At 52.7% G+C, this 26,547-nt stretch overlaps 3 protein-coding genes across 16 annotated transcripts in view; 2 read left to right on the forward strand and 1 right to left on the reverse strand.

Annotated features, from left to right (window-relative positions):
* THRAP3 (thyroid hormone receptor associated protein 3) overlaps window positions 1-8,747 on the forward strand; it is a 68,810-nt gene extending 60,063 nt beyond the window's left edge. For all 6 annotated transcript variants that reach the window (XM_044390530.3, XM_044390529.3, XM_026516664.4 and 3 more), the window contains 4 exons: window positions 1,831-2,018; window positions 4,655-4,850; window positions 5,300-5,443; window positions 7,177-8,747. In XM_044390530.3, the coding sequence (XP_044246465.2) occupies window positions 1,831-2,018; window positions 4,655-4,850; window positions 5,300-5,443; window positions 7,177-7,398 (750 nt within the window). In that variant the 3' untranslated portion in view covers window positions 7,399-8,747. The remainder of the gene's footprint in view (window positions 1-1,830; window positions 2,019-4,654; window positions 4,851-5,299; window positions 5,444-7,176) is intronic.
* Window positions 8,748-8,839: 92 nt separating this feature from the next.
* SH3D21 (SH3 domain containing 21) lies at window positions 8,840-22,291 on the forward strand. Of its 8 annotated transcripts, none has more exons than XM_044390531.3 (16): window positions 8,840-9,901; window positions 10,070-10,227; window positions 10,322-10,385; window positions 10,654-10,772; window positions 10,990-11,080; window positions 11,255-11,310; window positions 11,401-11,446; window positions 11,604-11,704; window positions 11,822-11,908; window positions 12,072-12,114; window positions 20,291-20,456; window positions 20,552-20,604; window positions 20,728-20,822; window positions 20,974-21,878; window positions 21,964-22,027; window positions 22,105-22,291. In XM_044390531.3, exons 1-16 carry the CDS (start codon window positions 9,898-9,900, stop codon window positions 22,174-22,176), a joined length of 2,124 nt encoding a protein of 707 aa, XP_044246466.2. In that variant the 5' UTR covers window positions 8,840-9,897; the 3' UTR covers window positions 22,177-22,291. The 8 variants fall into 8 exon arrangements, with proteins under 8 accessions (XP_044246466.2, XP_057161382.1, XP_026372456.2 ...); XM_057305399.1 differs by having other exon boundaries at window positions 22,111-22,291; XM_026516671.4 differs by having other exon boundaries at window positions 20,363-20,456.
* A 796-nt stretch (window positions 22,292-23,087) lies between these two features.
* On the reverse strand, window positions 23,088-24,769 carry EVA1B (eva-1 homolog B). 2 transcript variants are annotated; one of them, XM_026516673.4, is made up of 3 exons: window positions 24,565-24,769; window positions 24,057-24,129; window positions 23,088-23,815 (listed from the first exon to the last, which is right to left on the reverse strand). In XM_026516673.4, exons 2-3 carry the CDS (start codon window positions 24,121-24,123, stop codon window positions 23,385-23,387), a joined length of 498 nt encoding a protein of 165 aa, XP_026372458.1. In that variant the 5' UTR covers window positions 24,124-24,129; window positions 24,565-24,769; the 3' UTR covers window positions 23,088-23,384. The 2 variants fall into 2 exon arrangements, with proteins under 2 accessions (XP_026372458.1, XP_026372457.1); XM_026516672.4 differs by having other exon boundaries at window positions 24,057-24,160; window positions 24,565-24,768.
* Window positions 24,770-26,547: the final 1,778 nt, after the last annotated feature.

Raw genomic sequence — 26,547 nt, forward strand, 5'->3', positions numbered from 1 at the left:
CATAATTCTAAAAATGAACTACAAAGGGTTAATTTTTATTAAATGTATCAACAACCTTTGTGAAGTGGTTAGAATATGGTAAATGACCCCAAAGTCTATTGAGGTGAGCTTGAGAAAAAAAAGAGAGGAGTTTTGGAACAAGTGCCCATGATGAGAGAAGAAACTTTTTGTGATATTTTTCTGCTTGTAAGTATTATCAAATCAATTATATTACATGCACTATTTCCAACCATGATTTCAAAAAGACATGCATGTCAGAGGAGAGTGAAATATTCATATCTTAACATGGTAGACTGTTTTAAACAGCTAGTCCAGTTTTTTTTCTAACATTGTGCCATATTTATCATCTGTCGGTTACTGTTACTTTAAAGCTAAACATTATTTTGATAGCCCAGCTACATTTGCAATGATGTGCACGCAGACAGTTATGAAGAGGTTAAAGCTTGTATGCAATCTTTTACTATGAAATAGTAGATTTGCTTTTGTTTTTTGTTTTTTGTTTTTTAAGTCTCTTAGTATATATTGACCTTCATTCACATAGTACAGTTGAAATTTAAAATTAAAGATGGCTCTTCCAGTGCTGCTGAAACCTTTTCTAAAGATACTCCTCTTCAGGTCTTCCAAATGAATTTGTCGTAATAGTCAAATGGGACGAGAGGCCCTCCGCGCACAGTCTCTCTTCTCTCCCAGCCCCCTTTTCTTTTTCTCCATGTACCCACCAGCTTGGCACTGACCCTGTGAGATGCAAGGCTTTGAGACAGCAGAAGAGCACTCACCCTCCAGGCCTCTCAGGCCCACTCCATAGAGGTGCTATGGATGCATGGCCTCAGGGAGCAGCATCTGCCTTTTTTTGGGTCTTTGGAGGGTACAGAGACTCCATTCCCTCTCAAAACCAAACAGGATAAAAATAAACCTACTTAAACTTTCTTTCACCAAAAAAGCTTAGTAGTTTGTGTGAGATGTTAATACGAAGTGAACTGCCCATTCCTTCCCCTTCTAGAGAGGTTTTACTTCCCATGAGGCAAGTCCTAGTGCTTAATGTCCCTGAATCCGCCTGGCCCTCTGTGCTCTGAGTGTCCCAAGAGCTGTCGAAAGCCCTTGCCCTGGTTTGGGGCACACAGCGCTGCTGCCACTGCGGTATCCGCAGCACACATGCCCTGGGGGGCTCGATTTAATGAAGAAGTCAGCAAAAAAGAGTTTGCTTTCCTTTTTTGCTGCTGCTTTTTTCCCTTTTTAAAATAAATTTTGACCTGGTATTGCCACTTTGTGAATTCTCCATTGTGATTTTTGATATTCCCTCTTTAAAGTAATTTCTCAATGTAAGCATTTTGGAAGGCCTCCTGAAGTGTCCCACAGTCTGTTGTTGGGCTCCGCACTCAGAGCTGATTCCAAGGAGAGGGTAAACCCGTGGTGGCTGCCACAGTGTAGGTAGGGAAGGATGACACGACACCAGCATTTCCACTCTTGGTGGTGACTAGGCCCGAGCCAGCCTAACCGGCCACCTTCTAAAGCTGATTTTGGCCTACTCAGCGTGTAGGCTAGCCAAAGTTATTGCTGGGCCACAGAGGAAACAAACAAGGCGAGATCAATGTCTAGCGTTTTCAGAAAGCAGTCATCATCATTTTAGAGAACTGGTTTGGGTTCTGTGAGGGACCCTCAGGAAGGGATTTCTGTGGGACGTCCTGTATCCCTCCAAGCTTGGGTGATGTGCCTCATACTCCCAGTGCTTCCTCTGCACCGCTCCATTGGAGTAGAAACCACAGTTTGTGGGGTGGTTGCGTTGACAGCCCTGAATCCCAAAAACCTTAATTTTGCTGTCTCTTTTGGCAGGCTGAGGGGAAGTACAAGGACGAGCCTGTCGATCTGCGCCTTGATATTGAACGTCGTAAAAAACATAAGGAGAGAGATCTGAAACGAGGTAAATCAAGAGAATCAGTGGATTCCAGAGACTCAAGCCACTCGAGGGAAAGATCAGCTGAGAAAACAGAGAAAACTCATAAAGGATCAAAGAAGCAGAAGTACGTAAGCCCCTGTTCCCTCATTCAGACTCCTGAGTGGGATCTCTTGTCTGCCCTTCCTGGGCTGTATACTAGAAGTGCAGGGTTAGGGATGATCGCAGGTTCTTACTTTATACCATGTAACCGTCAGGTAAGGCCCCTGGCTGAAAACAGAACTTCTGCATCAAAGTAGGTGTGATCCTTGTCCAAAGAAGGCCTCCTGAGAGATGGACATTTAATTTGGCTGTAGGGACAGAGTGGAAAATCACTCAGGAATTCCTTTTGGGTTGTGTGTAGTCGTTTTCTTTGATACGTTCTTTTTCGTTGCAAATCTTCATGGGGAGGTTATGTTTTAGAAATGGCTCAAAGTTTGTTGGCTGGTTAATTGTTTTGTCAAAGAAATAGAGTGAAACTAGATAGGACAAGATTGTTGGATCTTTAAATGCCTTTTAGGAACTAGTTTTGCAGACACTTCCAAGTGAGGTGTTCCATATATTCTTTAAACAAAGGTAGCATTGTTGAACTACATAGGGCAGCATTCATGCCAAGGTCCTGTCGTTTCTATTTACATCTGTGAAAGTTCCACGACTTTTCAGTCACGTCTCATTAAACACAGAAGAGTTGAAGCCCACACTCTCCTCTGTGAAGCAACACCGCTTTTGCTGTTCGTGAACTTCGGCCGGCAAACATTTTCATATCCATTTTCTGATAACAGTCCTTTGAGATAAGTTGGACACTTGGTGTGGTACCCGTTTTGCCCATTTTGAAAGATCAGCTAAGCTCATAATGATTTGTCTAAGATGACACAGTTACCAGCTGACATCAAAACCCAGATGTTCTGTGCCACTTGTGTCCCCCTCCACTTACGCCTGGGGAGCCCTGGCAGCTTTCAGGGCTGCCTGTTGATAAGGGACCTGATCCCACTCTCAGCAGAGAGTGGAGGTGGTGGCACAGCAGTCCTCAGCGCTGCTGCTGGTGGAGAGGAAGCGGAACCCCTCAAACGTTTCAGGGTTGGGTTTGGATTATTGATCCTGATTGCTTTCCCCGGAACACATGCCTTTTCCTCTGACTCGCTGCGTAACCTTCGCAACCCTAGTGTTCTGTGATTGGGACCAGAAGAAAGATGGTGATTCTCATTCGGCATCACACCTCAGTTACAAGGGCTGTTTCTCATAGGGCTGAAGGACAACTCACCCAAGGTTACAAAAGTAATAAAAGGTGGTGCTGGGACTCAAATCTGGGGCCTTTTGGAATCTTATTTTTTAAAACCTCTTAAAATAGCACTGACTACAGGAGTCAAGAGTTACACATCTCGGGGCGCCTGGGCGGCTCAGTCGTTAGGCGTCTGCCTTCGGCTCAGGGCGTGAGCCCCGCATCAGGCTCCCTGCTCCGCTGGGAGCCTGCTTCTCCCTCTCCCACTCCCCCTGCTTGTGTTCCCTCTCTCACTGGCTGTCTCTCTCTCTGTCAAATAAATAAATAAAATCTTTAAAAAAAAAAAAAAAAAGAATGGGAAGACCTAATATATAGGATTTGATTCCATCCCGTCTATACAATTAAACACCATCCCTTTAAAAAAAAAAAAAAAAGAGTTACACATCTGAGTTATAAAAATCCTATGACAATAACTTAGACTTGCCCTGTTTGTGAGTAAATGCTAGAAAGAGCCACTAGGATTAAGTTCTTGAGCTTCTTAAATGTCGGGGAGTGTGGTGGGAGAGGGGGCAGGCTGCTTTGCATAATGGAGGAGGACAGTGAGAGGTTCCTGGCACTTGGCCGGCTTCTCCCCATAAGTCATCTTCTGCTCCTGGGAGCCTGGCCTTTCCGCCACCTTACAGGCAGCCAGTAACCTCCATGAGCACATGGCGGGGCTGGCACTGACTTCCAGTACATAGACAGTGACTCATTGTAGTATGCTCATTTGCCCTAGTCTGTAATTTCTCTCAGATGAAGGGAAGGGCGGGAAATCACTCTGGGAAGAGTTTTGCCAGATCCTGTGCTTAATAACTCACCCTGTTTGAGCTCAGTGAGAGGTGGTATGTGGAGTAGTGGTATAATTAGAGCTAGGTTTGAGCCCAGGTTCTGCTCAGCTCGGTCACCCTGAATCTCCTCTGCCTATGAAATGGGGGAATACTACTAAATAATCAGGGTTGCCGTTTACTGCATGCCTGCTTTGTCACCGTAAAGTGTTTAGGCATGTTGTTCGTTCGGTCTGTAGAACAGGCCCATTAGGCAGGTCTTGTTCCTCCTACGAGAAATGAAAGTAATGTAAAGCACAAAACAAATGGTAAGGGGTGAAGCCTCCGTCCCGGTACCCAGTACATCATGGCTTCCAGTGCAGTGTTAGCTTCCTTCTGCCTTTCTAGTTCGTGCGTATGGATTATACAGGCCATGCTCTCTTCCTCCTGCTGTATATGTCCCATGTTCATCACAGGCTAAGACATAGATGTGTCACTGACCGTGACTCTCAGAATTGAGAGGAAGCGCCCTGGGTACCCTGGGTGGGTAAGTTGGGGGCAAGTTTTGAGGTTACCTGTCTTCAGTGTCTTTATCACAGATAACGCTCCTGATTGTCCTGTGCATCTTACCAGTGAGGCCCCAGCCAAGGGCTGTCCCCTGGCACCGAGTGATTTAAATTGCTGCCTCTTCTGTTTTCGTAGGAAGCACCGGAGAGCACGAGACCGGTCCAGGTCTTCCTCCTCCTCCTCCCAGTCATCCCACTCCTACAAAGCGGAAGAGTACACTGAAGAGACGGAGGAGAGGGAAGAGAGCACCACGGGCTTTGACAAGTCAAGACTAGGGACCAAAGACTTCGTGGGCCCAAGTGAGAGAGGCGGCAGAGCTCGAGGGACCTTCGTAAGATCCTGCCCCCTCTCCCTGCTCCCAATTCTAGTTATGTGATGATGAGATTACTAGTTTTCTTGCCCTTGCTGCAGGTAATCCAGGCTCTACGTCCCCGAGTCTGTGGTGCCCCTCGTCCCCAAGCTTTCTGTTTTTAGTTATTATTCTGTTTGTAATCACTTACCTAGAAAGCCACTCGGGGCTTCTGGCTTCCGAATTTCCCCACTTACCTTGACTGCTGCTGCATCTGTAGGGAGGGCCTTGTGCCGTGTAGTCCTCTGCCTGGGCTGCAGACTTGAGCAGAAAGGGTTTGTAGCAGAATGGCTAGAAACCAGCTGACCAGCAGATTGACTAGAGGACTGCTGTCTGCTCTGTGCCAGAAAAGTGTGTGGGCAGAAGGCAGGGAGTGGTTTTTCTCCACTCCTGACGCAGTCCTTTGTTCCTTTCCCCCATTGATGCCACAGCAATTTCGAGCCAGAGGCAGAGGCTGGGGCAGAGGCACCTACTCCGGTAACAACAACAACAACAGCAACAACGATTTTCAGAAGAGAAACCGGGAGGAGGAGTGGGACCCCGAGTACACGCCTAAAAGCAAGAAGTATTACCTGGTATGTGTCTGGGATAAGCAGGAAGGGCCAGAGGGCCTCCAGCGCACACCGTGGCTGATACCAAGGCTTAATTGGTCTGTCCAGGACTGTGATTAGATGTGTGTGCAGGCGTACTGGGCGGGGGTGGGGGGTACTTGTGGGACCGTGAGGTGCTGGCAAGAGGAGTGTTCTCCTGTGAGATGGTATCCTGGCCTCATCTAGGAGGTGTATGGATTCCAGGAGAAGCAAGAACGGTTGCTCTGGCCTTTCGAGTCTATGAGCTTGTCTGATTGCCAACCCACCCTCGGCCGCCCTCCAGCCTTCATCCAGGGATGGAGTCCTAACTCTCCAGGGATGGAGTCCTAACTCTCCCCCAAGTCCGCAGTTCAGTCTGTCAGTCCCTAGTGCAAGATAGACAGAAAAGACAGCTCAGAATCTCTTGGAGGGAGGGGAATCTGTCTCCAGAAGGAAATGTCCCTGGGGCTTCTGTTGGTCACTCCTAGGTAGCAGGAACTTTCTGGGTCTCCTTTCCTCCCTCACGTTGGGGCTCCTCTAGGCTGGATTACCTTGCCAGGGAGTAAGGTCTCTCAGCCTTGCTCTGTCAGCAGCAGGCTCAGGTGCAAGCAGATGGGACTCTGAGTGTTGTCACCAAGGTAAACTTGCACCTGAGACTTCATCCCCCACAAGAAGGGCTGGCGCTGGTCTGTGCGGTCAGCTGCATGGCTGGGGAAACAGGTTTTGTAGATGACTGCATAGCCACCTTTGCTTCGCTGGGGAGGCTGGGAGCTGCGTTGAGACTCCGAGGGGGCCCTTGGCCCTGCGTCTCGAGTGTAGGTACTGGAGTGGCACTGCTACGGGGGGAAGGTAAAGGCCATCCGAGTCCTCCTCCCTCTCCCCATCTGCCGCCTGAAGGAGGATTGTTGGCCTCCTGCATTTAGGCTGTTGAACGAGCAGCCCTGGCAGGAAGCAGCTGGCCCTCTCGATGAGTTGACCCCCGGAGCCTAAGGTCCTACTTGGGACGGTTTAGAGTTTTTGAAGCCATGGGGCTGATGAGGTGTAACAACAGCAGCTTCTAGTTTTCAGAGTGCTTTCTCACTCATTCTTTGTGTGGAGCCCTTCTCTCTCGTGTGGTCATCAGAGCAGGGTTGAGATGCAGGCTGGGGTTTTTTCCTGCTCTGCCACGCTGCCTCTTTGCATGAAATGACAGAGGGGAGATGGAAGGTGGGAGGCTGGGTTCCAGGTCCTGCCTTTGCCGCTCACAGGTCTGAGACCATGACCAGGTCATTTTGCCCTTGGTCTCGCTGCCTGTTCTTGGCTGGGGGGTGGGAGCTTGCGCCCCAGTGAGCCACCTGACATCCCAGACCAGACATAGTTTCGTGTTTTGGTGTGTGCTTGGCTTTCTCAGACCCGTCTTTTGAGAGCTGGAATCCCCTACAGTTCCTTTGCTGATCGGGTAGGATGTGAGGATTAAATGAGATAATGCAGGTGAAGGTCTGTCAGGGCTCAGTGAAGGTTTTATCATCGTTATTGTAATGACTAGCTACTGCCTCAGAGTTCCTAAGGCACCCAGTGGAATATTCTCTCTGATCTGAATCAGTAGCGTTTTTGGAATAGGGGACTGGGAGGAGGACGGAAAAGGAACAAAAGGTGGGATGGGGCAAAAGGCTGGTTTGAGAAAGTCATGTTTGCATGAGAAGAGGGTTCTGGCTACTCTCGTTCACTCCGGGATTGATGGCAGTTTTCTTTTCTCTCAGCACGATGACCGCGAAGGTGAAGGCAGTGAGAAGTGGGTGAGCCGGGGCCGGGGCCGAGGAGCCTTCCCCCGGGGTCGAGGCCGGTTCATGTTCCGGAAATCCAGCACCAGCCCCAAATGGGCCCACGACAAGTTTAGTGGGGAGGAAGGGGAGATTGAAGACGACGAGAGTGGGACAGAGAACCGAGAAGAGAAGGACAATTTACAGCCCACAACTGAGTAGGGGCCACTCTGATGGGAGCCCCTGCCCAGGGGAGAGAGGGCGCTGGGAAGATGGCTGGTGAGGAGCAAAGCAGAGGAGCCTCAAGATTGCAAAAATCCCACCCCTACCCCCCACCAGCCAGCCACGCAGAATCCTACTACAGCCGAAAGCATCCCTGGCGCTGCGTCCCACTGGACAGAGGCGGCCGGCCGAGGAGCTGGGGTCAGGCCCGGCCCTTGAGCAGAACACAACACATTGGGCTTTAGCTGTGTTTCTCATTTGTTGTTGGTGTGTGGGGTGGGGGCTGGGGTAGGGAGGGGAGAGCGATACTTGGATTTTGGTTTGTTCCCTATTAGAAACCAACAGTTTTGTTCTTACTTTCATTTGGAGCTAAGAGGACTAATTTGATGATTTTCAATCTCTTCTCCCTTATCCTGATTTTAAAAGCCCTTCTTCTTCTTCTTTTTTTTTTTTTTTTTTTAGGCATATGTAGTAATAATAGAAAGATTTAATTTGGGCAACTTTGATTCTTCAAAGAGAAAACAAAGCATGTGAATAAACATTGAAGTGTTCACCTCAGTTTGGGACCAAACTGCTTGGATCTTTGTAAAAATCGGTTTTGTATGTCGAGGAGGAGTTCAAGGCCTTTCTGACCACCTTGTGTTCCCCTTTTCTGCACAGCCATGTGTCCCATGGTGTGCTGCTAACCACACCCCACGTGCCCCCCACCCCAATATTTTCTGATTTCTTCTGGGCTGGGCATCCCATTCTCCACCAGCAGCTCCAGTATCCCAAACTTTGTAGTCCTGCTGATCCTCTCAGCAACAGGGGTGGAAACTGGATGGCAGTTTCTGGTCTGTTTTCTAAGAAACTTCTGAATTCTATTATCTTTACAAATATAAGATGAGAAAATAATTTTTTCAATATTTTTTATTAATCTTTTTATAAAATGAAAGAAACTCCTATGATCGATTAAGGAAGGTGGTTATGGCTGGGTGGTTTGTGGGGGTTTGTTTTTTCTTTTCCTTTATTTTTTTAACCTTAAGCTTTAAGTTGAAACATTCTTGGATGTTTGGGGGGAAAACATCCTCTTAAAATGGGTCCTTGTGCTTGCCTTCTGGGGGGCGGTCCTGAGCAGGTGACTCATGGCGTTTATGCATATGTTATATGCGGACTGCACCCACCTCTTCTCCCCCCCAACCTTTGCCTCTTGGGTTGTTGTGCTTCTTTCCCCTTACTTTGCTACATTTCTATAGTTAAGTTGGTTTTACTTGAATGATTCATGTTTAGGGGAAAAAATGAAAATACCCTTAAAATTTGTTTCAACTCCTCCTGCAAATAAAAAAATAAATGAAGAAGGCAGATGTAAATGGACTCTGGTCATTGTCACCCTTAGTGTGTGTGTGTGTGTGTGTGTGTGTGTGTGTGTGTGTGTTTGGGGGGTAGGTACCTACTGTAGCAGCTTCAGGGAAACTGAAAGACAAAATGCCTCTCAGGGCTGCCTCTGAGCCCGTCGCTTAGTCCTATCCTCGTCAGTGCCATGTTCAGTTGTTCTGGGAGGAGACTGAGCCACCCTTTGCTGGCTAATAACTCATTGCCACCCTTGTGGGTTTGCCTCATCTTGTACCTTGGACACCCCGAGAGAACCACATTCTTTCACTGTGGTGTTACGGACAAGGACTTTGGTTTCCAAAGTGGTGGGGCAGGGGTCAAGGGTCGTGGATAACAAGCTGGGCCTTCTGTGTTCACCACTGAGCAGAAAGCCCAGCCAGGATGGGACTGGCACCAGATGGGCCCTAAACTTCAGGCCAACTTGCTGGCTCTGGCCTTGGCTGTGAGCAGAAGCCTCAAAAGCTCCTGAAGTTCCTTTTCTCTTGCCCTTTCCCAAGGAGAATCTGGATGTGTTTTATGGCCGGAAGCAGGAGTCCTTGCACTCCTCCTCTGACCTGGGGTGGGGTTATGGGGAGAACCTGCCTTCCAGGGAAAGCAGAGATTTGGAATCAGTAGTAGTCTTGTGCGCACAAGAGCAGCCACCCCCTCCACCCAGGGCCTGCCTCAGAGCAGTCGCTGCCTGCTGGGGGCCCCACCCTGGTATGTGCCTCTCCCGCCTCTTCCCCTGCAGCTCAAAGCTTGCCAGCGGGGAGAAGGTAGACTGGGAAAGGCTTTGTGGCAGGGGTGGGTGGGAGCCTCAGGGCCTACGGCTACGACAGAGAGAGGAGAGGCGGCTAGACTGGAAGTTAAGTGACTAGGCCAGGAAGAGCATGTGCGGGAGCTGTGGCCCCAGCACTAGCCAGAGACCCTGGAGTCTTCACCCCAGGGTTGGGGGCCGAACCTGCTGAGCCGGGCCACCCCCTCTCCCACACCCACTCCCAGCACCTGGGGCCGACCTATCCGCTAGCGTCCCCGCCTCCTTTGCTTCACAACCACGCAGCTCGTCCCACCCCACCCGAGCCCAGTACTCGGCTGCCTGCGGGACACCACTATACTCCCAGTCCCGCTCTGGATCGAGACCCGGAAGCTATGGGTATGTGCAGAGGGTTTGGGGTGGCGGAAAAGGCAACAGAAAACTGCACCACCACCCCGCTCTCCCGCTGTCCTTTATGCGGAGCCCGGGACTCGCGCCTAAGCCAGTGTGGCCAGACCGGTCCCTTCTGAGCTGCGCCCCCCCCCCCGCCCCGTCCTCCGCCCGCAGAGGTGCTGGTCCTGGCCGGATACCGCGCGCAGAAGGAGGACGAGCTGAGTCTGGCGCCCGGGGACGTGGTCCGGCAGGTGTGCCAGGGGCCCGCACGGGGCTGGCTGCGCGGAGAGCTGGGGGGTCGTTGCGGTCTCTTTCCCGAGCGCTTGGTGCAGGTGAGGCCGGGCCGCAGGTCGGGTGGAGGAGGGTCTCAATGCGTGCTCCCAGGAGCTTAGAGCTGTTCCCCCGTCTCGTTGCGTTCATTTACAGGAGATCCCGGAGTCTCTGTGCGGCGCCGGGGAGGCGCCGAGCCCGCGCTGTGCGCGCCGCCGAGGTGAGCGCCAGGCCGGTGGACGGGCGCGCGGAGCCTGTGTGGCTCCGGCCGCCCCCAGCAGGCCGTGTCGGGCGCGGCTCTGGGTGGGGCCGCTCGGGCACTCCGCGGTCTGTGATTGGTTCTTGGGTACAATGCTCCGCCTTAGGGCGGGGCCTGGAGCTGCTGCAGGGGCGCTCCCGGCCCCCTTCTCTCCCAGCTCAGAGGACTGGGGGCGCGCGGCTCCAGCGGCCTCTGTCTCTCTCTGTCTCTCTCTCTCGTCTGACCCCAGGTCGCCCCGCCAAATCTCGGGGCCCCCAAAGATGGTGCAAGGTGAACTTCAACTACAGCCCGGAGCAGGCGGACGAGCTGAAGCTGCAAGCTGGGGAGATTGTGGAAGTGATAAAGGAGGTGCGGAGACGAAGTGATGAGAGGCTTTGGGTGGAATGAGGGGTGTGTGAAGAGAGGGTGCGGGCCTTGGGGATGGTGAGGGGCGCAGAGATGGGAAAGTGAAGGAGCAAGGGAGGAGGGGGGCCTCGGGCGGAATCGGGGCAGAAACAAGGGTGGAAGAGTTCTCGAGAAACCCTTGGGGCAGAACCAGATGGCCCTGCGTCCTCCTCCTCCCCAGATTGAGGACGGCTGGTGGCTGGGGAAGAAGAACGGGCAGCTGGGAGCCTTGCCATCCAACTTTGTGGAGTTGCTGGACAGTGGGCCCCCAAGTGAGACCTGCACCCTGTGACCCCGTGAACCCCTGTGACCAGACTCTGCATTCTCCAGTGACCCTCCCAGTGGCCTGAGCCTGTTATCCACACATCCTGACCCTGTGACCCCTTTGACCTCTCCCATGATCTAAACTGAATTAGCACACCCCCTAACCTCACTGTCCCCACCAGGCCTCGGGAACCCAGACATGCCTTCAGTCAGCCCTGGTACCCAGCGGCCTCCCAAGGTAAATTGGGTGTGGTGGGCCTGGTTGCGGTGAGTTCCTCTTGGCGGGGTGGGGGCTCAGCTTATTCCTCCCTCCCCCTGCCCCCACTAGCTGAGCAGTCTGACCTATGACAGCCCTCCAGACTACCTGCGGACAGGTGAGCACCCAGCCAAAGGTTTCCTCGGAACACCCTCCTTCAAGCCTACGTGACTTGGGGAAGGGGGACACCCAACTAAGCTGATGGGGGGTGGAATGCCTGATTGATCTGGGGAGAGGAGTTGGCTTCACCGGACTGACCCTTCCCTCCCCCACAGTCTCCCGCCCTGAGATCTACAGGGTCCTGTTCGACTACCAGCCTGAGGCCCCGGATGAGCTGGCGCTGCGGAGGGGGGACGAGGTGAAAGTACTGAGGAAGGTATGAAAGCACAGGGCAGGGGAGGTGGCCAGGAAGGGCACGATGAGAAGCTGTGGGACCTGGGAAGGAGGGAGCTTGGGGATCCGGCTCACCTGCCATGGTGTCTTTTTCTCCCAGACCACAGAGGATAAGGGCTGGTGGGAAGGAGAATCTCAAGGCAGAAGAGGAGTTTTCCCCGACAACTTTGTGCTCCCCCCACCCCCAGTGAGTATGGAGCCAGGCACTGAGGTTGGGGGTGGGGGGCGGGCAGGCTACTGTGGACAAAGTTGGGGGGGTGGTGCTCAGTGGACATTTAGGCTACCTCTAAATGAGGGTCGATCTAGAAATGTGGGGACTCTTCAGATTCCGATAACTTTCTTCTTCACAGATCAAGAAGCTGACCCCACGGAAAGTGGTGTCTCGGGAATCAGGTGGGTGCCCAGGACGCCTGGGAAGCCTGGGATCTGGGCGGGGGTTGGGGGTGGGATTTTGTTCTCTGGGGCCCCACTAGTTCAGTTGCCCATGAACACCCACAGCTCCCCAGTGGTGCAGTATTATAGTCCCATAGGAGCTGCCTCCCTGGGTTAAGAACCTGGCAGGTAAATATGTGGGTCATTGTGCAGGACTGGGTCAGTTTGTGTGTTTTCATATTTCTTTGTGTGTTTTGAGAATATGGCTATCAATGTGTTGAAATTTGTTTCATTTTGTAAGGAAATATATGGGTCAATGTGTCTGTGTCTTTCAGACTGTGTTGTGTGTTTGCTTGCATATCATGTAAATGTGTCAGTGAATAGTTCTGTGGGGATGTTTTATTTATCTTTTAATGTAATGTTTCACACACGCCAAAACCGCACATAATGTGCTTTAAAACTTAATAATGGAGACCCGTGAACATTCACGATCTGTCACCAAACCCAAAAACTAGAGTATTGCTAATGGTTTGTGTGCTTCTTTTCCTTCCCAATCTGCTCCCTATCCTCCTCCCCAAAAGATAACCGCTATCCTGAATTTTGTTTTTATAATTCCCTTGAATTTTTAAGTTTATTTACCTATATGTGTGCCTAAATAATGTACCGATTAATTTTTGCTTGTTTTTGAGCTTGATAAGAATGATATCATGTTTATAGTCTTTGGGACTTTCTGTTTCCAATCATCATCATTATATTTCTAAGATTAATCCATGTTGTGTCTAGATGTAAGTTCATTACTTTTTCTCTGCTGAATAATATTCCTTGTAGGGAATTTACCACAGTTTATGTATGTATCTGGTCTCCTCCTGATGTTAGCCATTCTCATGGTTTCTAGTTTCGTTACTAGTTTCGTTACAACCAATACTGCTGCCATGACCATTTCTGAGTCTGTGTTCTGGTGTGCAGGTCCGATCATCCCTAAGATATAATCCTAGGAGTGGCATCTAGATTGTAGGGTATGTGAATGTTCAACTTTTATGAGATAAAGTCAGTTGGGTTTTCAAAGTGACTGTACACTTAGGGGCGCCTGGGTGGCACAGCGGTTAAGCGTCTGCCTTCGGCTCAGGGCGTGATCCCGGCGTTATGGGATCGAGCCCCACATCAGGCTCCTCCGCTATGAGCCTGCTTCTTCCTCTCCCACTCCCCCTGCTTGTGTTCCCTCTCTCGCTGGCTGTCTCTCTGTCGAATAAATAAATAAAATCTTTAAAAAAAAAAAAACAAAAAAAAACAAAGTGACTGTACACTTTAACGTTCTTCCATCGGTGTAGGAGATCCTGTTATTCCAAATCCTTGTCAACACTGGGTTTTATCAGAATTTACTTTTTTGCGTGTGAATCTACTGGGTACAAAATAGCATCTCATTGTGACTTCATTTGCATTTCCCTGGTTACTTATAATTAGTTGGAGTTCTTTATATATACTGAATGCCAATCCCTTGCAAGTTATACGCCTTACAAATATTTTCTCTCATTGCGGCTTGACATTGATTTTTGTATGATGGCGTTCTGTGATGAACAGGAGTTCTTAATTTTAGTGTAGACATCGATCTTTCATGGTTAGCAGGTTTTTCCTTGTCTAAGAAATCCTTCCTACTCCAATTCAGAAAAAGTCATTTATATTTTCTTAAAACTTTTGAAGTGTTGCCTTTTGTTTTTAAGTGCCTTTATCTTCAATGGCATTGATTTTTAATGAGTGACCCAATTATACCTTTTTCCATATGGGCAATGAATTGTTCCAGCACCACATATTACTTTCTGCTTGTGAGTTTTACACAACTTTTTCAAGATTTATTTCTAGATACCTCAGATTTTTTTCTTGTGTCTTTTAAAAAATTAGATAGGGGCATCTGGCTGGCTCCATTGGTGGAGCGTGCCACTCTTGATCTCGGGGTTGTGAGTTCAAGCCCCGTGTTGGGTGTAAAGATTACTTAAAAATAAAATCTTAAAAAATTAATTAATTAATTAATAATTTGTTAAATTTTATTTAAAAATATCCTTCTGTTTATTTCAGGAATGTAGAAATGCATTGATTTTTATATATTGATTTTATAGCCAGTCATGGTGCTAAAATCTGATTTTTTTTTTTTTAAGATTTTATTTATTTGACAGAGAGACAGCCAGCGAGAGAGGGAACACAAGCAGGGGGAGTGGGAGAGGAAGAAGCAGGCTCATAGCGGAGGAGCCTGATGTGGGGCTCGATCCCATAACGCTGGGATCACGCCCTGAGCCGAAGGCAGACGCCCAACCGCTGTGCCACCGAGGCACCCCAAAACTGATTATTTCTAATAATTTATCTGTAGATACTTCTTTAAAAATTTTATTTATTTGAGGGGCGCCTGGTGGCTCAGTGGTTGAGCATCTGCCTTCAGTCCCAGGGTTGCGGGATCGAACCCCGCATCAGTCTCCTTGCTCGGTGGGGACCCTGCTTCTCCCTCTCCCTCTGCCTGCCATTCCCCCTCCTTGTGCTCTCTCTCTCTCTGTCAAATAAATAAATAAACCTTTAAAAATTTTTATTTATTTGAGAGAGAGCTAGAGAGAGAGCAAGAGAGAGCATGAGTGGGGTGAGGGGCAGAGGGAGAAGCAGGCTCCCCGCTGAGCAGGGAGTCAGCCCAACGTGGAGCTGGGTCCCAGGACTCCGGGATCGTGACCTGAGCCGAAGGCAGACGCTTAACCAACTGAGCCAGCCAGGTGCGCCCCCCCCCCCCAGCTTTTTAAGATTTATTTATTTCTTTCAGAGAGAGAGCACGGGTGGGAGGGGCAGAGGGAGAGGGAGAGAGAATCTCAAGCAGACTCCTTGCTGAATGTGGAACCCAGTGTGGGGCTCGTTATCATGACCTGAGCTGAAAGCAAGAGTGAGATGCTTAACCGACTGAGCCACCCAGCTGCCCCTATCTTTAGCTTCTTAATAAGGTTTCTATGGAGACAGTCATGTCATCTGTGACTAAGGACAATTTTGCTCTATATTTTCCACTTTTTATGTCTTTTCATTTTATTTTCTTATTTTTCTATAGTGGCTAGGGGCTCAACACACTATTGATAGAAGTTGTCATTACCATGACAACATCATTACCAACATCATTACCGTGTTCCTGATTTTAAGTGGGATGTTTCCACCTTTTCTTCTTTAACAGTGAGACTTACTTAGACCTTTTTTTTTTTTAACGATTTTATTTATTTATTTGAGAGAGACAGAGAGAGGGGGGAGAGAGCATGAGTGGAGAGAGGGAGAAGCAGACTCCCTGCTGAGCAGGGAGCCCGACATGGGGCTCGATCCCAGGAACCTGAGATCTTGACCTGAGCCGAGGGCAGACACTTAACTGACAGAGCCACCCTGGTACCTCTAGATCCTTTCTTAGATACATTTTTTGTCAGATTAAGAAAGGGCCTTTCTATTTCTAGTTTATTTAGAACTTTTATCAAGAGTGTGTGCTGAATTTTTTCAAATTGTTTATATGAACCTTTTGAAATGATTTCCCTTGGTTTTCTCCTTTAATCTGTCAATGTGATAAATGACATTTGTAGAATTTTCTAATATTAAACCACCCTTGCATTCTTGGGTTAAATTCAAATTGATCATGGTTTTATTTTCTTTTCATATACTGTTGGAATATTTTTCCAGTTTTTCTTAAGATTTTTGCATTTATTTTGCTGTCCTCTGATTATGAATATCATACCGGCCCCATAAATGAGTTAAGGGGTATACATTTTGTTTTTTAATTATCTGGTAGATCCTAAAAAGATGGGAATCATTGTAGGGGCGCGTGGCTGGTTCAGTCCATAGAGTGTACGACTCTTGGGAAGATTTTAAACCACTTCAATTTCTTTTTTCCTTCCCTTTTTTTTTTTAATTTCTTTAATATTTGGCTGAAATTCTTTTTCTTTCTCTTCTTTGTTTTGTTTGGCTTAAATGAACAGAAATTTAATCTCTCATAGTTTTGGGTGCTGGAAATCCGAAATCAAGAGTCGGCATAGCTATGTTTTCTGTGAAGAGTCTAGGGGAAGCATCTCTTTCCTTGTCCTTAGCTTCTGGTAGTCGCTGGCAATCCTTGGCTTATGGATATATCTACCACTCTTCTCTGCCTGTCTTCACATTGTGGTCTGCGCTGTATGTGTGTCCAAATTTTCCTCTTCTAATAAGGCCACCAGTCATTGGTTTAGGGCCCTGATAGAGTGTGACCTCCTTTTAACTTGATTACATTTGCAAAGACCCCTTTACAACTGCTGTTCAATTGGCTTCACCTTGGAACAGTCTCCTGGTCCCTGGGTAACCATGGCTGGCCAGAGATCTAAAATTCTTGCATCGGTTTTATTTTCATTTTTATTTTTTTAATTATTTGATTTTTAAAGTAATCTCTACACCCAGCGTGGGGCTCAAATTCACAACCCTGATATCAAGAGTCTCACGTTGCCCTGACTGAGCTGGCCGGGCGCCCCTAATGAATTATATTTGTAGTTACCATTTCATCAGTGTTTTCTAATTATTTGTGTAAAGTTATTCATAATATTCTCTTATAATCTATATCTGCACTTAGTCTTTTTTCATTTCTCATAATTATTTTTTCCTCTTTTTTCTTGTTCAGTCTCATCAGAGAGTTAATGTATTCAAATACTTAAAAGAAAACTTTTTTTAGAGTGAGGAAGAGAGAGAGAAAGAAGGGGCAGAGGGAGAGAGAGAAAAAGCATCCCAAGCAGGCTCCACGAGCCCCATGCGAGGCTCCATCTCATGACCAGGAGAAAAACCTTTTCTATTATACCTCATGTTTTCAAGTTCATCCATTTTCTAGTATGTGTTGTACTTCATTCCTTGTCATTGCCCAATAAGATTCCGTTGTGTGAGTTATGACATTTTATCCATCTGTTTGCAGGTGGACATTGGGTTGTTTTTACTTTTTGGGGTATGGGCATTTGTGTACAAGCTTTTGTGTTGACCTGTTTCCATTTCTCTCGGGTGTATGCCTAGGAAAGGGGTTTCTGGGTGTTGTGACTGCTCTGTGTTTAGCTTTGGGACGAACTGTCGCACTGTTTTCACCAGCAATGCATGACGGTTCTACCGTTTCCCACATCCTCACGACGTTTGTTCCTCTCTCTCTCTTTTTTTTTTAAAGATTTTATTTATTTATTTGACAGAGATAGAGACAGCCAGCAAGAGAGGGAACACAAGCAGGGGGAGTGGGAGAGGAAGAAGCAGGCTCATAGCGGAGGAGCCTGATGTGGGGCTCGATCCCATAACGCCGGGATCACGCCCTGAGCCGAAGGCAGACGCTTAACCGCTGTGCCACGCAGGCGCCCCCTGTTCCTCTCTTTTTTATTATAACCATCCTTGTCAGTGTGTGGTGGCATCTCACGGCTCTGCTCCACCTTCCTCTGCCCACGTCAACGTTGCGCATCTTTTCATAGGTTTATTGCCAGTTTGTGTATCTTTCAGAGAAATGTCTATTTGGATCTTTGGCCTATTTTTTAATTGGGTTATTTGACTTTTGACTATTGACTTCTAGAGTTTTTTGTATAGGTCTTGAGAAATGTCCTTTATCAGGCACAGACTTTGGAAATATTTTCTCCCATCCTGTTGTCTTTTTACTTTCTTTCTGCTGTCCTCTAATGCACGAAAGTTTTACGTCGGAAGTAAGTCTCATTTCTCTATTTTCTCTTTGGTTGCTCATGCTTTTGGTGTCCTAGCTATGAAACCAGTGCCAATTCCAAGGCTACATCCCCCCAAATTGAGTGACCTCCCTTCCACTGTGGCAGTGAAGCTGCCGGTCCTTGCAGCTGGCCCTACACTGCAGAGCAGTCTGCATAGACCAGGCTGGCGGGGGCAGGGGCACGGATGGGGGCAGGCGCGGGCCAGGATGCCATCAAGAGGAAATGCGTCTCAGGTTATCTTATGCCTTTGGTCAATTTCCAGAGCACGGAAATGGTGGCTTTGTCCAGCTTTCTAGTTGCCTTGTGAGGTGAGGATTTGCCTAGCGCGTCATTCAGCTGTAGCCAAACCCCCTTTCATTTTCCGTTCTTTTTACCACTGCTTTCAAATGTTCTGCTCCTTGTCTCACTATGCTTCCAGCTTACTAGTTCTCTCTCTGGCTTTTTGGCTGTGTTTTACCTGCTATTTAATGTATATTGTATTTGATTTATTTCAAGAATGCTATTTTTTAGCCCTAGTCGCTCAGTTTTCTTCCCCCTCCCCCCAGATTTGCCTGTTTATTCCCGATGGCCCCTTTGTTGCACGCTGCTGTGGCACAGCTATGTTCTCTGACAATTCCGTCCCTGCCGTGCGTCGTGTCTGCTGATTCCCATTCTCCGTGGCCCGCGTGGCCTGCCTTCCCGTGTGCTTTGTGATCTCTGTGTGTGAGCTCAGGACTTGATCCCAGCCTGAGGGAGTTCCCGCCTCGGGAGGGGAAGACTTCTTCCAGACAGGACTTGGGTCTACTTCCCCCGAGAGCCAAAGGGCACCAACCACCAGAGCCCTCTAGAAGAAAGGGGTGTGCAGGGGTGGCCCTGCCACGTAGCTGCCACGCTTGGGGCCTGTGGGGGGCTGAGGGAGCGCACCCTGGGTACAGGCTCCTCATCACAGGTCCAGGCTCAGGAGCCACAGGACTGTGGCCCTCCTGCTACCTTTCTGGCCTCAGCGCCTCCCTTTTCTGTGGGCCTCCCCCACTTCTTTGAGATCCAACAGTGCCTCAAAATTGTATCTTCCAGAGGATAGACTTGCTCTCTAGTGGGAGGGCCCTACCGAGCCCCCAGTCAGCCAAAGTACGAGAAGCTGAAGTCATAGTGAACATTTCCTGAGCTTTGACTCTATGCCCCAGACTCTTCTAAGCATCTCCCACGAGTGAGGTCCCTCGGACCTCACAGTAGCCCTACCAGGTGTATACTGTCGTTCCCCGGGCTTTACGGATGAGGATACCAGGGCACAGGGCGGTTAAGTGACACAGCCAGGTCCTCACACAGCTGGCGCGGAGTGGAGCAGGACGTCAGAGCCGTCAGGGGACTCGTGTGCATGTCTGCGCGTGATACCGTGTGTGTGTGTGTGTGTCTAAACGCCAGCAGGTGTGCGTGCCTAGGCCGGAGTGGCTGCTTGTGCGTCCACAAATCTGAACGTCACCGCGTGTGACTGTTCACTCTGTCACCTCTCAGCGTGGCCTTCTCTGAGCACCCCATCGAAAATTGACATTCCCCTGCTTATCCTTCCTCAGTAACACCCAAGAACTCTCTCACACACGATATACTCGACTTCTGCTTCTGTCTGCTTCCCCAATGGAAGCCGAGCTCACTCTGACGGCTGTAGGCAGGTCGGGGGCTGCGGCCCTCGTCCAGGTGAAGATGGTGGCACCTTGGTCTCAAGTGCTTGGTGGCACTGGTGGTGACAAGTGGTTGCGTTCAGGACCTGTTGTGAAGGCGGAGCGATCAGGATTGACTGCTGGTTTGGGAGTGCAGCATAAGGGAATGAAAGAGGTCAAGGATGACTCATTTTGTCATCTGAGCGAGTGGGTAAGTGGGTGAGGTGGGGAACGCTGGAAAAGAGGCAGCTTTGGGGGATGGGAAGTGAGAGCTCAGTTTTGGATATGCTAAGTGTGTGATGCCAGTTAGCTCCCCAACTGGAAACGGGACGATTGGATAGGAATCTGGAGTTCAGGGGCCAGAGATGAAAATGTGGGAGTCGTTGGCCTATTGATGCCAATTAAACCCATAAACCTAGGTGAGATCTCTTGGGGAGTAAATGAGATAGAGAAGACCAAGGAGTTCTAGGGAGGGTGGATTGGATTGGGGAAGGTTATTGCTGTGGCCTTGGAAAACGACGAAGTCTGAACCAGGGAGGCAGCCATGGGCACTGAGCAGGGGACAGGTTGTAGAAAAGTGTGGATAGGAGCGCTTGGCTGGCTCAGTCCGTAGAGCGTGCAACTCTTGATCTCGGGGTTGTGAGTTTGAGACACATGTTGGGCACAGAGATTACTTTTTAAAAAAAGTATGGATAAAAACCTGGCAGGATATGAGCCAGTTTCCAAAGCCTTCCCTGACAACTGTCTCCTGTTAGGTGTCCCTTCGGTTGCTCCCACAGTTCCCTGTGCTCATGTGGCATGAGGGTGGTCGGCTTCCCCAGAGTTCTGAAGAGGCAGAGTCAAATGTTCATCTCCTGTCCCTAGTCCCCTATGCAGAGGACAGGGCCAGCAACTGTTGGATGGATGGACAAGGGAGTGTCCCTTCTCCCCTCCCAGCTCCTATTAAGGAACCAAAAAAGATGATGCCCAAATCGGCCCTCCCTACAGTCAGGAAGCTGGTGACAGCCCCCACTGGGCCCAGCAAAGCCAAGTAAGGAGCAGGGTGGGGGTGGGGGAAGGAGGAGGGTACAAAGGAAATGCTGTTCCCTGTCCCCCCCCTCCTGGTCTGATGGGGATATGTTCCAGGCCTTCTTGGACACCCAGCGGAGACAGTCAGAAGCGCCCCTCCCGAGACTCGGGTAGGTCTCCCTCCAGCGGGGAAAGAATGGGGGACAAGGATAGAGTTGGCTGTGCTGAAGGAGAGAGATGGGGAGAGACTCTGGGTCAGAGTAGCCAGGATCCCTGAGGTTCTGCTCTCATAGGCTCCGGTGGCAGCTTCCTCAGCGGGGGTCCAGGCCACTCTGGGAGAAAGGGATCAAAAACCCAGGCTTCCCGGCAGCGCTCGGCAACCAGTCAGGTAAGAGGCCCTGAGACACTGGGACTACAGGGCAGAATTTGGTTCCCAGGGGTACGGTTGTGAAGGGTAAAGGATCCCAGGCCAAGGGGAACCTGACTCAAAATGTCAAGGTACCCATCCCTCAGCTGAGACCTCACCCCCATCACCACAGGAGGAAGAGCAGAACAGCCTGGCCAAGGCTTCTCCTGTGAATAAAACCCCCACTCTGGACAAGACCCCCAGCCCAGAGAAGACTCTGTCTCCAGATAAGGCCCCCACTCCAGAGGAAACCCTGACTCCGGATAAGGTCCCCATCTCAGAGGGGGCCCTGACTCTAGAGTTCAAGGCCCCAGTCCTAGAGAACCCCACCCCCCAGGACGGCCTGACTCTAGACAAGGCCCCCAGCCCAGACAGCCTCATTTCTGTGGATGAGGCCCCTGCCCCAGAAGTCCCGCCAGAGGATGAAGTCCTCGGCCCAAAGATGGTCCCTTCTGGGGATGAGGCGCCCACCCTAGAAAAGGTCTTGACCCCTGAGCAGGTGCTCTCTGAAGAGGCCTCCGCTAGAGACAACACTGAGTTCCATCACTTCTCTCCGGAACAAGCCCTGCCGAAGTTCAAGTCTCTTGTGGCCAGTGAGGCTCAATCCCGGGAGGCCCACATGCCAGAGGAGCCCGATCTCTGCATGACAGCACACCCTCTGGATCAGAGGGACAGCTCCCCATTCCAGTCTGAGTCCAAGCCAGGGTCCATGCCTGCCGTGGAGAAGGCTACAACCCTCCTCGAGGAGGCACCTGGGAAGCATGAGGGCACCCCAGAAGAGGCAGCACTCCCCAAAGAGGAGGTGCCCCCCGAAGAGCAGGTGTCCCCCAAAGAGCAGGTGTCCCCCAAAGAGGTAGCCTCTGCTCAAAAGAATCCTCATTCTATCAAGTCGATTCCAGACCAAGAGACTCCCACCCTACTTTCCCTGGTCCCGCAAAATCTCGCGGACAGTAAAAGTGACAGAGGTGATATCATGAGGCTACAGGACGAGATGGAGACTTTAAGGAGGTCGCTGGAGCGGATGGGGGTGCAGCTGGAGTAAGTGGGGACGGGGACGGGAGGGAGGGGGTGGCGGCTCTGAGCCTGCCCAGCCCACCCCTCCCCCTCGGCCTCCCGTCCGCAGGAGGAAGCTGACCGACATCTGGGAGGAGCTGAAGAGCGAGAAGGAGAAGCGCCTGTTGCTGGAGGTGGGTGGGGTGCGGATCCCAGGGGGTTGGAGGCTGGCCTCCCCTGACGGCCTGTCCTGACGCCCTCTCCCGACTAGGTGCAGATGAAGCAGGGGACTCAGGAGTCCCGGACCCCGGGCTCCATCCACGCGCAGACGCAGACGCACTGAGGGTGGGCCCGGCAGGGACTACGGCGGGACCTGGGGGCAAGTCAGGCTCCGGCCACCCACGTCCTTGCACACGACTTTGAAAACGCCAGAAAGTAAACTGCAGTGTACGCGCTCGCCGCGCCTGCCTGGTCCGTGCGGGGGCGGGGCCTGCGTGGCGGGGGCGGGGCCTGCGTGGCGGGGGCGGGGCCGGCCGGGCGCTCCGGGCCCTCCGCATTCCTGGCGGTCTCTCCCGGGCACATCTGGCCAACATGTGGCTCCCATTACCGTTCCCAAGGCCTGCGCGCGGCTATTTTTATCCACCGGATGGAGGGGGCGGGTGGGGGGTGTCTCCTTCGGTCGTCTGCCGGGTGCTGGAGAAATGGCCGGCAGGAGGGGCCCAGGCCGGGTCGGGCTCAGCCCGCGGGCCCGGATTCCGGAATCCAGCTGTGCGCCAGAGGAGGTGGGCGGGCCGGCTCTCGGGCCGGGACCCCTCCCAGTTGGCCCACGGTCCGCTCGGAAGGACTCGCTGGAACGCGCCTCTTCTCGGACACGAACTCCGTAGCCGCGCTCAGGCACACACGGTTAATACGGGCTAAGAGTGCCTTAGCGTCAAGGGCAGCGTCCCGGGCCCTGGCGCGCGCGTGCGTGTGTGTGCGCGCGATTGCTATGATGCAGGATCCTAAAGCATTTGTAGAAACGGGGGCAAAGTGCGCCCAGGCCTTCGCGGGGAAGGAATGCATTTGTGAGGACGGAGTGCGAGTGATAACTTGTTCTGTGCGTGAGGCTGTGAGGTGGTGGAGTGAGTGTTTTTTCAGCCTGTGAACTGAATGCAAGCATGTATGCTGAGGTGTTGGGTGGTCAGCCTGGTTAAAAGAGTCGAGTGGGGTCTCAATCTGGGGCCCCCTGCGCGGCAGGAACCTGGAGGACATTGGGGACAGAAGTAACAGAGGGAGACTGAGTCACTAAGAATGCAGTTTTCATTGGTCACTTAATCTCTTAAGGGATCCCAGGAAAGGGGCTGGGGACCCTGTATCCTGTCCTCCCCCACGGGCTTTCTGGCAGGACTGGGGACCCCAGAAGGTGGGGATCCAGGCCCAGTAGCACTGGGGGAGCCGTGGGGGCGGGGCCTCCATAGCACCGTGGGCAGGGGCAGTCCCAATGTCCTGGGGCAGCTGTGAGTTCATGCACATGTCCAGTACGCAGAGCTCCTGGCAGCCGGAAGGGGCCCGTCAGTAATAGTGCATTCGACCCAGGGTGCCTGTCGCCGTGGGGCTGGGCCCCAGAGTGCCAGTGCCTAGCAGGTCTGGCTGCCCGGTGCGCCAAATCTCCCTCAGGATCCGTTCCCGCTCCTCCAGGCGCTGCGCCCGCTCCAGCTCTTCCGCCGACGTGAAGACGTTGACGCTCAGCGGCCCGTCTGGCTCCGTGGTCAGCTCTGGGCCCGGCAGCGTGTCGTCGGGGCCCAGCCGCGTCACCGTGTCGTCGTCGTCGTCATCGTCGTCCTCGGGCTCCAGGGTGCTGCTGCGGGGGTCCCGGCGCGGAGCAGGGGCCCGGGGCCGCGGGCGGGGCGCACAGGAGATACTGATGACTAGTAGGCACAGGGTTAGCAGCAGGCCAAAGCAGATTCCCAGCACGAAGTAGAGGCCAAAGCTCTCGGGGTTAGCTGGGGGTCAGAGGGCAGAAGTCATGGAGGAGCCCTGGCTCCCTGGCGGGTGGGAGTTACTCGATTTCGGAAGGACTCCAGGTTCTAAGTTTGGGGGGCAAGGGCGGTACTCCTTATTTGAAAGACATTAGGTAGCCGCCATTGGGCAGGGAGGATGGGGCAGGGAGGTGGGGAGGGAAGGGGTGGAGTGGGGCCTCGGAGGGGCAGGGAGGGGCCCGTGCCCCCCGGGGCCCGCCCTCACCGCGGATGTGTGCGTAGGCCGCCAGGCTGTTGCTCAGCAACTCCATGTCCCTCCGTGGGGCATCCATGCTGCTCTGGGGGCGGAGGGGCAGCCCCCCTGTCAGCCTGCGAGGTCAGCAAGGTCAGATCCCAATTCCCAGCCCAGAGTAGATCCTGACCCCGCTTCCTCCGGTAGCTCCCCTCGCTGGAAGAGCAGCCCCAGGGTCCGCCCTGGAGTGAGCAGCTCCCTAACTTTGTTACAGACCCGGGCCCTGCCTGGGGGATCCTTTCCCTGGACGCAGACGCCCCTCCAACTTGAGAGGTCAGGGAAGTGGGCCGCAGGAGGCTCCGCCCCCTTGTGGGGTCCCCACATGACGCCCGGTTTCGCCGTCCCGGTCGTGGGATGGAGGCGCGAGAGGCGAGTGCCTTCCCCACTCGCAGGGCGGGCTCCGGGGAGGGGAAGCCGCCTCCCTCTCCCATCTTGCCCGCCCCACTGGGATCCACCGGCCCGGAGGCCCGGGCTCACTCACCGTCAGCGCCCCGCTTCCCCGCTGCCGGCCCCGGCGCGTCCGGCGGCCGCATACACCCGGGACCCGGCCGCTCCCGCCCCGTCCGGTCCCGTCTGCCCCGCCTGCCACGCTCGGCTCCCAGGCCGCGGCAGCGGCGGCCGGACACGGGCCGATGGACCAGCCGACGGAAAGTTTCCTCCGAGGAAAGAGGAGGGGCGGGGCGAGGCGGGGCGGGGGGAGGCGGGGAGGAAAAGGGCCGGGAGAGGAAGGGGAGAGGAGCGAGCGACGGGGAGGAGGGGGAGCGAGGCCGGCGGGGCCGTCTGCTCTCCCACAGGAAACCGCTGGGGAGGCCGGTGGCAGGGTCCCGCCCCCAAGCTACTAATAACAAAAATAATAATAAGGATGAAGTTCTGCATAGGTGCCAGGCAGTCTGTGTGTGCGTGCGCGTGTGTGCGTGTGTGCGCGCACCCTTTGTAATATTCTGTCATTTAATTCTAACAACCCTATAAAGTGAGTACCATTGTAGCCCTTGGCAGATAAGTAAACTGAGTAACGGAGAGATGGAATAACTTGACCAAATGGTCAGGAGGTGAACCCACCGCTCTCTGCCCCAGAGCCCGGGGCTCTTAACCCCTTCTCTGCTCTTCCTCCCAGGAAGCCCCCTCACCCAGGGAAGACTGCCCCTCTTCTCCAGTCCTCCCCCAGATGGTCCGTTTACAAGAGGGGGCTGTCATCCCCTCCTCGCAGGGCTCAGGCTGGGAGAGCGTGTCCAGCTGGCAGAGCTCTTGTCACACAGGGTTAATGAATATTGGACTGGAGCTTAGAGCCGGAGCAGGCCAGCCTTGCAGAACCCAGCCTGGAACTTCTGCGGGGCCCTGTGCTCTTCTGCACCGGGGCCTGCGGCTGAGCCACGTCGCTCGGGCTAAACCTGCCGGTGCGCACGCATCCCTTTCCACCTGGGCTCGGGCTTGTGTGCCCAGTGTGTTGTGTGATCCTTGTGTGCCGCCTGGGTCTTCTCCGGCTCAGGCTCTCGGCCCCCGCTTCTGGGCCCCCCTTCCTGCGCTGGGGCTTGGGTGAGGGGGAGGCCTTCTTGGCGGGAGCCTCAGAGAGGAGGAGGGAAGGAAGGGGGAGAGGAAATTGCAGACATAGCTGAAGGCGCAGCCTGCGGCCTGTGGGCCAGTGACCCCCCTGTGTGTCCAGGCTGGAGACCCCCAATCCCAGTCCTGAGACGGGGGTCAAGCAGAGGGCAGAGCTAGATGGAGACGGGACAGACGGGGATGGGAAAGGACTCCTGGGTGTCTCTGTGATTTTTGAGTCTGCTTCGTGAGCGTGTGTGGAGGCATTTCTGCCTCTGTGTATTTGTGTGTCTATCCCCGCGTTGTATCGGCCTGAGCATTTGTGTGGGGCGGGTGCCGCAGCCCGTGAACCCCGCCAGCCGCTGGTCAGCAGGTGCTGCCTGCCTGGGACCTCCTGGGAGTGGGGGCTCCAAACCCCTGCCCTCATGAGGCCCAGTCCAGGGCGCGGAGACAAACATGCCCCGAGGAACGTAGCCTCGGGGGTGAGGGCACACACCTGCAGGCCGCCCTCAAGGGGGCCGGGTAGGTGACCCCGGATCCTGCCAAGCCCGGCTGCGGCGGGGGAGTGAGGGCAGGCGCCTCTCTCCCCGGTGCAGCGGAGGGGCGTCGGGGGTCCGCGGGAGAGCTCGGACGGTACTCTCCGCCTGCTAGGGAACCCCGAGAGTCTGGGGGGTGGGGGCTCGGGGCAGCTGGGGGGGGGTGGCAGGCCGGGAACGGAGGCCGGGAGGGCGGTGGGGGCGGCAGGGCCGCGCCGGGGGTTTGGTCCCGGAAGCCCCGCGGGGCAGGTGGGTCAGGGTCACCTTCCGACGCGTCCGCAACTCCCGCCTTGCCCGTGGCTGGGAGGGAAAGAGGACGGAGGACCCCCGCTTGACGCTGGGCCTGAGCACCTGAGCGAAGCGTATGTGGGGTGCTGGTTGGAGGGGGGGGT

This window comes from Ursus arctos, unplaced genomic scaffold, assembly GCF_023065955.2.
Source record: "Ursus arctos isolate Adak ecotype North America unplaced genomic scaffold, UrsArc2.0 scaffold_32, whole genome shotgun sequence".
Classification (NCBI taxonomy): Eukaryota; Metazoa; Chordata; class Mammalia; order Carnivora; family Ursidae; genus Ursus; species Ursus arctos.

Coding starts and splice junctions, on each gene's coding strand:
- SH3D21 (XM_044390531.3), top strand. Junction 11,705..11,821: donor AGGTGAAAGTACTGAGGAAG/GTATGAAAGCAC, acceptor TTTTTCTCCCAG/ACCACAGAGGATAAGGGCTG. Junction 11,909..12,071: donor TTGTGCTCCCCCCACCCCCA/GTGAGTATGGAG, acceptor TCTTCTTCACAG/ATCAAGAAGCTGACCCCACG.
- EVA1B (XM_026516673.4), bottom strand. CDS start 24,123: ATGGATGCCCCACGGAGGGACATGGAGTTGCTGAGCAACAGCCTGGCG. Junction 23,816..24,056: donor GGCCTACGCACACATCCGCG/GTGAGGGCGGGC, acceptor TCTGACCCCCAG/CTAACCCCGAGAGCTTTGGC.